The 8,770-nt window shown below is 50.0% G+C and overlaps 2 protein-coding genes across 3 annotated transcripts; one reads left to right on the forward strand and one right to left on the reverse strand.

Annotated features, from left to right (window-relative positions):
• Nucleotides 1-844: 844 nt before the first annotated feature.
• Nucleotides 845-6,517, forward strand: TMCO6 (transmembrane and coiled-coil domains 6). 2 transcript variants are annotated; one of them, XM_065918706.1, is made up of 12 exons: nt 845-1,015; nt 1,133-1,245; nt 3,051-3,166; nt 3,273-3,456; nt 3,735-3,839; nt 4,002-4,087; nt 4,312-4,428; nt 4,634-4,745; nt 4,853-5,039; nt 5,184-5,278; nt 5,683-5,850; nt 6,082-6,517. In XM_065918706.1, the coding sequence occupies exons 1-12, from the start codon at nt 931-933 to the stop codon at nt 6,193-6,195; spliced, it is 1,482 nt and encodes a 493-aa protein (XP_065774778.1). In that variant the 5' UTR covers nt 845-930; the 3' UTR covers nt 6,196-6,517. The 2 variants fall into 2 exon arrangements, with proteins under 2 accessions (XP_065774778.1, XP_065774779.1); XM_065918707.1 differs by lacking the exon at nt 4,002-4,087 and having other exon boundaries at nt 4,638-4,745.
• Nucleotides 6,518-6,592: 75 nt separating this feature from the next.
• On the reverse strand, nt 6,593-8,731 carry NDUFA2 (NADH:ubiquinone oxidoreductase subunit A2). The gene is made up of 3 exons (XM_065918708.1): nt 8,573-8,731; nt 8,344-8,450; nt 6,593-6,790 (listed from the first exon to the last, which is right to left on the reverse strand). The coding sequence occupies exons 1-3, from the start codon at nt 8,671-8,673 to the stop codon at nt 6,699-6,701; spliced, it is 300 nt and encodes a 99-aa protein (XP_065774780.1). The 5' UTR covers nt 8,674-8,731; the 3' UTR covers nt 6,593-6,698.
• Between the last annotated feature and the right edge of the window lie 39 nt (nt 8,732-8,770).

Below are 8,770 nucleotides of genomic sequence, written 5' to 3' on the forward strand. Positions count from 1 at the left end.
GGGTGGACTCCGGGAGTTGGTGATGGACAGGGAGGCCTGGAGTGCTGCGGTTCATGGGGTCGCAAAGAGTCGGACACGACTGAGCGACTGAAGTGAACTGAACTGAAAATGGGGATAACTCTCATGGCAGCGTCTAGGATTTAGCTAGCACTCATCACCTAAGAGTCATTGTTATTGGTAAAAGGGCATTCGATATCTTCAGGGTAGTATTTTTATTTTATTTTATTTTTTGCTTTGGGGGCTTTTAACGCGGCACTCAGGATTTTAGTTCCCCGATTAGGGATCCAACCTCGCCGGCCCCAACGGAAGCGCGGAGTCTTAACCACTGGACTCCAGGGAAGTCCCTTTAGAACTCAGGATAGTTTTGAATGTTCTTTTAGACTGTGTTAGGGGCGGGAAGGTTCCAATGTCTGCAGCCGAGAAACCGAAGGCAGAGGGACAGCTTGTTTAGTCGCAAAGTCATGTGGGATTCTTTTGCGCCAGGGTCCTCTGTCCATGCGATTTCCCAGACAATACTGGCGTGGGCTGCCATTCCCTTATCCAGGGATCGAACCTATGTCTCCAGCATTGGCAGGCGGGTTCTTTACCACTGAGCCACCAAAGAAGCTCGAAGCCACAGCTGCTACTTGGAATTCGCTTGGCTAAAGGTTCCATCCCTCAATCAGTGGCCCCTCCCCGCCCTCGCCCCACCCAATCCTGTCTTTTCATCTTCCCTCCCTCGGTCTGCCCCACACTCTCGCCGCTTCGCCCAGGCCGGCCTGTGGTCGCGCCCCCTCTTTCCGCCCCGCCTTCACTTCGCTGCGTGCCCCGCCCACTGACGAGGAACTCCCTTTCCGCCCTGCGCTGCGCCTGCGCCGGCTGTGTCCTGTTTTGGATCTCTGGGTAAAGTTGTTGGCTCTCCAGTTCGTGCAGAATTTTTCCACTTCTGTCATGTGGAGCGGACGGCGAGGCCTCCTCAGGCCGTTAGGCTGCGGAGTGGAGGAGCTACGGTGCCGCCGGCGGGAGCGGGAGGCAGGTGCGGTGGGCGAGGGAGCACTGGAGGATGGGGTTATGGAGGTCGGAGATGGGGCAACGGGACGAGCCCTGGGTTGTGGGTTCCCCTCCCATGCTCAGACGTCTCCTTTCCCCTCAGCACTGCGGAAGGCGCGGAGGGAGCAGCAGCTGGTCAGCAAGAGGCTGCTGAGAGACGAAGCTACGGAGGAAGCTGAAGGGGGATGTGTGGTCGTGATCCTCGGAGAAGCCGAGGTGAGCGGTCAGGGCGCGTGGTGAGAGTCACACCCACTAGGCGGCAAATTCCTTCTGTTGTACTGGAGGGCTGTCTCCAAACCTGATCGCGGACCCTTCAACACCTCTCTCCGTCTAGTGCTCAGTCGCTTCAGTCCTGTACGACCCTGTGACTCCCGTGTACTGTAACCCGCCAGGCTCCTCTGTCCATGGCGTTCTCCCGGCAAGAATACTAGAGTGGGTTGCCATTTGCTTCTCCATCCGTCTAGTGCCATTTGCGTCTCTATCCTTTGCTTTTCCATTCCTAGAAACCAGGAAATCATTCTTGACAACTCTCTTCCTTACCCCCACACCAATACATCATCGAGTCCTCCCCTCCCCTGCCCTCTCTTCCCCTCCCCTCTCCCCCCCACCCTTTTTTGCCTCCTACCTCTTTACATGGCGTTGTCGTCAATACTGACAGTACCCTTTTCTCTGCATACTTAACAGAAGCCTCTTAACAGGTCATCTACAGAAATTTTGCCTCTCTCAAATTCATTCTTTGGGAGGGGGGTTCAGGATGGGGAGACACCTGTACACCCATGACTGATTCATGTTGATGTATGGCGAAAACCACCACAATATTGTAAAGTAATTAGCCTCCTATTAAATTAATTTAAAAAATTCATTCTTTACACATCAGGCAGATGCGTCCAAAATCCTTCCTCTGATCTACACACTCTAGCATAGTATAACTTCTGCCATTTGCAGTCTTTATCGGTTTACTCATTTCAGCCACATTGTCCTCTTTTCAGTTCTTGGAACAATATACCAGCCCCATTCTTCTCTATGGCCTTTGCATTTGCTGCATCTAAAGTAGGTCTGCAGAATGTTAATTATACTAATTGTTTGCTTGTTTGTTACCTTTTTTCTAACTAGACTTTATCCACAGGAACCTAGACTTTGTCATCATTGAAAATTCAGATGCTTATACAGTATCTGGTGTATAGTAGATGCTCAGCATTTATGAAATAAGTGAACAAAAGAACTTATTTCAGCTCATTTATTCATTTAGCAAGCATCAGGCATACTCTATGTTTATACTATGTTTATGTGTATAGTTTATGAAGAACTTATACCTAGGTTATGTCATTTATTCATTGTGTGTCTATTTTGTACCAAGACACCTATGCTGGGTACTCAGGTACACAAAAAAGAAAAGAGTCCCTTTCTTTGACATGTTCCCAACCCACTGAAGGAGACAGATGTGCTCCTACCTGTGGTGAAGGAAACATGAGGCACAGTAGAAACCACTGAGTCTTCCAAAGGATACCAGAAAGAACTAATTTCCCAGAGGCAGTTAGAAGAGAAAGCTGAAGTAAGTGAAGGACCTGTGGATGGTATCCCATGCAGAAGGGATGGATATTGCAAAAGCTTGGAAACATTGAAAAAACAAGTCATGTTATGCTAAATGTTGTTGCAGTGTCAGTTGTATGGGGACAATGGCTGGAGGGGTAGGTTATGCCAGGCTGAGAGATTTAAATATTATTCTTGAAATAACCCAGTAAGACACCAGAGTAGATGCTACTCCCAATTTTCAGGTGAGAAACTGGGTTTAGTCCCCTGTAGAATAAGTGGCAGGACTGGTATTAAATGCAGTTTTGATTCCCTCTTCTGTCCACTCTACTGCAGGGTTAGCATTTATTAACCATAATAGTGTGAATGACAAGTTCTCGGGATCATGCCATATTGGAGGGCTCACAAGTGAAGTAGGCAGAGCAGAACTCATGCCTTGCTATCTGGCATCGATGTGTTGCCATGTCTCATTTCCCTGTGCTGTGCTGCAGATCCAGGAGTTCCTGCGGTTGGCCCAGCGGGGGATAGAGGAAAAGGAGAGGGAGAGGGCTCTGGTCAGCCTTCGTCGAGGCTTGCAGCACCCTGAGACACAACAGATCTTCATCAGGTCAGTGTGGATGATGTGAGTGGGTGGCTGGGGCACTGGGGGATGGACAGGGGTGTGGAGGGGATGGGCCGCTAGCTGAGAAGGACTCTGGTGCTCACTCATGTAGGCTGGAGGGCAGCATTCGGACCCTGGTCGGGCTCCTGACCAGCAACCAGGCCCTGCTGCAGCTTGAGGCGGCTCGGTGCCTTCATGAGCTCTCTCACTCTGAGCAGTCTGCGGTGGCTGAGGCCTGCCTGCCAGCCACTTCCTACCTTCTCACCTACCTCTCCGGTCACAGCTCAGACTTTATAGTAAGCCCTGTCCTACCTTGTTTTTGGTTTGGATTTAAAAATTATGCTTTTGGGTCCAGTTTGAGCTGGCAGGTAGGTTAAAGAGGAAAACCTGTTTCCCTGACAGCCACAGTCATACATGCACCATCTCCTGCCACTCCCCTATGCCCAGATTCTCAAGGACTGGGATGCTTCATCTTTCCCATTCCCACCCTAGCCCCTGCCCACGCCCCCCATCCACCCCCGGCCTGAGATCCTAAGGTAGGCCAAGCCCAGTGCTTTTGTTGTTCTGCTCTTAGGAGCTCTGTCTGTATACCCTGGGTAACCTGATTGTGGAGAGTGAGGCTGTGAGAAGGCAGCTTCTGCCTCAGGGCATTGTTCCGGCTTTGGCTGCCTGCATCCAGGTGAGTGTCCACCTCCTTTCTTCCTCCTGGAGTACCCATCTCCTCACACGGCCCACCTGCTCTGGTTAGGCAGCTGCAGCCTCCTCTCTGCGCTAAGAGGCTGAAAGTCGTAGAAAACCTTACGGCCTAGCTTCCAGAGTCAGACCCCTGCTCTGCTCCTAGTCTCCCCGTCTGACTGTGCTGGAAGCCCTTGGATATGCCTTGTCCCAGCTTCTGCAGGCTAAGGAGGCTCCAGAGAAGATCATCCCGTAAGTCAAACTCATGTGTAGGCAGGTGTGACCTACTCGGTAGTGTAGCCCCTGGATGCCTGACTGAGTCTTGTTTCCAATGCGTTGGACATTTTAACCCCATGCGCCTGACTGGGAAGAGCTTTGGGTTTTGGGCACTTTGCCACCTGCTCTTCGGGTTTGGGAAGAGTGATTGACATCTTGCCTTCCATGGTTCCTACTCAGAGCTCTGCTTCTACTGACAGCTCCGTCCTGGGCTCTACTCTCCCCCAGCACATACTGCAACTGTTACAACCCGGCCCAAAGCTGAACCTTGGGGTAGCTGTGGAATTTGCCTGGTGCCTTCACTACATCATCTGCAGGTAATAGGGCAACTGGGAAAGTACCAGACTTCCCCTGGGGCTTCCTTCCATGACATTCAGGCTTTAGTTTCTGAAATTGTGGGGATGAGTCTTCTTTCTTCTCTGGTCCTCTCTTCTTGGAGCCCAGGGAACCCACAGACCTAGGCTGTTGGCCAGCTTAATGTAGGACTGACTGAGTAGTGACTGCTTGCTTCCTGTTGCCCAGCCAGGTCAACAATGCCCTGCTCATCACCCAGGGGGCTCTAACCACCCTGGGGCTGCTGCTGTTGGACTTGGCTGCGGCTGTCCAGAGAACTAAGAATGCAGGACTGGAGCTGGTACGTGGACAGGCCAATATCTATCTGGGTGACCTTCTGATTCAGTTCCTGCTCATATGCAGGTTGCCCCTTCCTCCTTAAACCTGAACCCCTGCTCGTCTTTACAGCTGGTATGCCCTGTTGTTCGGTGTCTAAGCAACTTGCTGACAGAGGCAGCAGCAGAGACTGTGGGAGGGCCAGTGCATCTCCGAGATGAGCGTGTTGTGGCAGCCTTATTTATCCTTCTGCAGTTCTTCCTCCAGGAACAGCCCAGCCTGCTTCCTGAGGGTCTCTGGCTCCTTAACAACCTCACTGGTAAGCACCACAGTCTGCTTTGGCCTGGACCTTTAGCTCCTGGGAATATTTCTTCTTGGTCTGGGCTGAGGTGGGTAGGATTGGGAGTGGGTTGGTTTCATGCCTGAGTTGGAGGAACTTCACTCTTGATATTTTCCCTTTCAGCAAACAGTCCTAGTTTCTGTACCTCCTTGATCTCCCTGGATCTGATTGAGCCCCTCTTGCACTTGTTGTCAGTGTCTAATGTTGTGAGCGTATTGGTAGGTATTTGGTTCCCTCGGGTCCAAGATATGGTGGCCTAAGTGTAAAACAGTGGGAACAGACCTGAGCCCTCAGAAGTACCCTGAGCTGAGAGCTGGCAGGTGGTGTGGTATGGATTTCTTCAGAGCCATACAATCACAGAGCAGTCTAGGTGTGAGTTCCTAAACTATAGTTTACTAGTTATTAATGTTGGGCATATCAGCTAACCACCTTAAACTTCAGTTTCCTCATTTATAATTGGGAATATAATCCTACCAGAGGGTGCCTGAGAGGATTACAGAATATGCATATTAAGAATGCTTGGCATGGTGACTGGGCATGTGGTCAGCACTCCATTCCAGCTATCTTTAAAATCTTTGGGTTTCATTGTTTGTGGGGACTGTGTACATGTTTCTGTCTGCAGGTGCTCACAGTTCTGTGCAACGTTGCAGAGAAAGGTCCCGCTTACTGTCAGCATCTATGGCCAGGGCTCCTGCTCCCCACCTTGCTGGACACGTTGGCCCTCTCTGACACTGAAGTAGTAGGCCAGAGTTTGGAGCTGCTGCAGCTGCTGTTCCTCTATCAGCCAGGGGTAGGTTTCTGGCCTTAGTCCCCAGTCCCCCTGTTCCACCGTGGCCCCCTTCCTTACAGTCTTTAGTTAGTTCTCTGGGCCTGGCTAGCCTATGTGGGCTCCAGGTTCAAACTTCTGTACTCTTTTTGGGAATGCACTCTTCCAAGAAGAGGTGGGCTAACTCAAGGCTGTGGTATTTGTGTGCTGCAGCTCAGGGACCCAGTGTTGAATCTCTTTCTTCCCTGCTTTCAGGCTGCCCAGGCTTTCTTGCAGCAGTCAGGGCTGCAGGCCTTACAAAGGCATGAGGAGGTGGCACAGCTTCAGGATCGCGTGCATGCTCTCCAGCAGACAGCTCTTCATGGGTAACCTGACTTCTGAAAGTCATGTACTCCACTCCTTATCTCCCATACTCCCGTGTCCTCGCCCATAAATCCCCTTTGGGGGTTTAGAACCATAATGGTATCATGCCCTGAGCTCCCACACCTAAGCCTAAGCCAAGACCTCTGGATCCCAGCTCTTCCCCTTTCACCCAGCACTGTCCAGGCAAGAGGACCAGATGGAACTCAGTGTGGTGTACTTAATACCGGTCCCTGGAATCTCCTTTTTTTTCTTTCCTTTTTTCTTTTTTTGATTCAGTGGCTCATGGCTTTTGATGGGACAGGATAAAATAAAGTCTTATTTTTATATTCAACTGCTTTTCCTCAAATGGTTGCAAAATAAGGGGTAGTCGGTGGGATGAGAATCAGATCATCTTGAGACAGCATTTTCAGCACAATCTTTATACAGAACAGAATACATTTCTCCACACTGTACTCAGTCCAGCAGAGCCCAGACTCTGGGGCTGTTGTTCCTAATCCTCAGTGGAGACTTCAGGCTTTGCTACTTAGCACATTCTCCAGGGCTCTAGTTACCTGATCAGCACTGAAGTTGTTCAGAGAGACATTCTTCTCTTGGCCAAATGCTGAGGAGACAGGAAGATTATTAATTATTCACTCTGCACTATAAAGGCTACCAAAATAGTCTTCCACTTACACTCTTGGTAGGATAGGAAGGGTAGTAAAGAGATAAGACCAAAACGTATCTGACATGCCTAGAATTTATCCAGTGGGTCTCTAACATATCTTGGAAGCCCAGGTCTAAATAGAATTTTGGCTCATTCTGGGTGGTCATAATGGGAAGGAAAGTGGTTCAGGGAAGTTTTAAGGGGCATGGTAGCACTGATTATTAACCATTGTGAGCAGAGTATTACATGGGCCTGCCTCTTAATTGTGCCCATTTAATGGCTCCTGTAGTTCATAAACTAAAGTTATTTGTGTGTCCATCTCCTCTAGTCTACTAGCTTTCAGAAGGAAAATTTTTTTCCTGCAAACAACTTTTAGTGCATGGCATACTGCAGTTAGCTGCACTGTTAAAACCAATCTGCCCTGGGTGTGACTCCCTGCCTTCCCCCAGACATTCCTAGGGCAAAGTGTAATTAAAAGCTGTGATTAAAAATACCATTATTCAGTGAGTGAAAGTGAAGTCGCTCAGTCCTGTCCGACCTTTGTGACCCCATGGACTGTCACCTGCCAGGCTCCGCCATCCATGAAATTTTCCAGGCAAGAATACTGGGGTGGGTTGCCATTTCCTTCTCCAGGGGATCTGCCCGACCCAAGGATCGAACTTGGGTCTCTCACATTGCAGGCAGACTCTTTACTGTCTGAGCCACCAGGGAAGCCCAATTGTTCAGTAAGTATGAATATTTATTGTGTGTCTATATTTAGGCAACATAAGAGTAGTTTTCAAATTGTGGTAAAATGACACAGGTAGTATGTTAATAAACACTTGGTAAAATGAAATAGGGTAAAGAGGCAATGTTACATAACTGGTCAGGGAATGCCTTTTTGAGGAGGTGATACAGAAGTACAGACCTACAAAATAACCTGAATTGTAACTGGAAGAGCCAGCTACTTAAGTCTGGCAGAAGTGCAGTCTAGGATTGGGGAACAAATGTAAAAGCTCAACCGTGCTATGCATCTTAGCTGAATAACGTTAGGCATGTTCCATACAATTGTTCATTCAGCGTTCTAATCTCTACAAGATGAGAAAAAGGAATCCACTCCTCATATACTTAAGGTTCAAGAGATTTGGACAGGAAAGCACTCAACACGGCCTAGCAGTAAATGCTCAACATAGTATTATTTTAGGGTTTTACTACTGCGATTCCCATATGCCACCTGGACCCGCACTGACCACTGGTAACTTGAAAGGACCTACATTTGGTGGACTGGACCAGCATCTCTTCTCCCTTAACTGAAACCTGAACTACAAATACGATTCCTATGCAGGGCAGGGCCCGCCTCCACATGTTACTTGGATACAAACACTCTAACTCTGCAAATGTATTTCCTTATTTGCAACAAGATCATAGCAAAACTGAAGTCTGAGTCCCAGTCCCTGTATAGGTTTCTGTGACCTTGGGCGGCCCTTTCTCTCTTCGAACCCTTGTTCCCCTCACCGGGGTCCCGCGCTCACCATAGCGGGCCCAGAGCTTGGGCTGCACATCCGAGCACTCGCGGATTAGGATGGGCAGGTCGGGATTCGCTTTCTTCAGCTCCACATAGCGTTTCTCAATGAAGTCCCTGCGGGGCAGGAGAGAGCACCGCGCGTGCGGTGTGGGCACGGGCCTCTCCAAACACCCAGGAGGTCGAGGTCATGACCCTGGCGCCCCGAAGCCCACCCGCCTCACTGGGCCGCGCCTCACCTGACGCCCTGGCTGCCGGGCGAGCGCTGGCACAAATGGATACGAATTTCACGAAGGCCCAATTGCCCTCGGACCCCACGAACCGCTGCAGCCGCCGCCATCTCGGCTAGAACTCAATCATCCGCCCTAGACCTTCCGGCCAAGTAATCCTATCAGATCAGCCTCGGACGCTCCAGCCCTGTGATAGGTTGGCGGGCG

This window comes from Muntiacus reevesi, chromosome 1 (assembly GCF_963930625.1).
Source record: "Muntiacus reevesi chromosome 1, mMunRee1.1, whole genome shotgun sequence".
Lineage (NCBI taxonomy): Eukaryota > Metazoa > Chordata > Mammalia > Artiodactyla > Cervidae > Muntiacus > Muntiacus reevesi.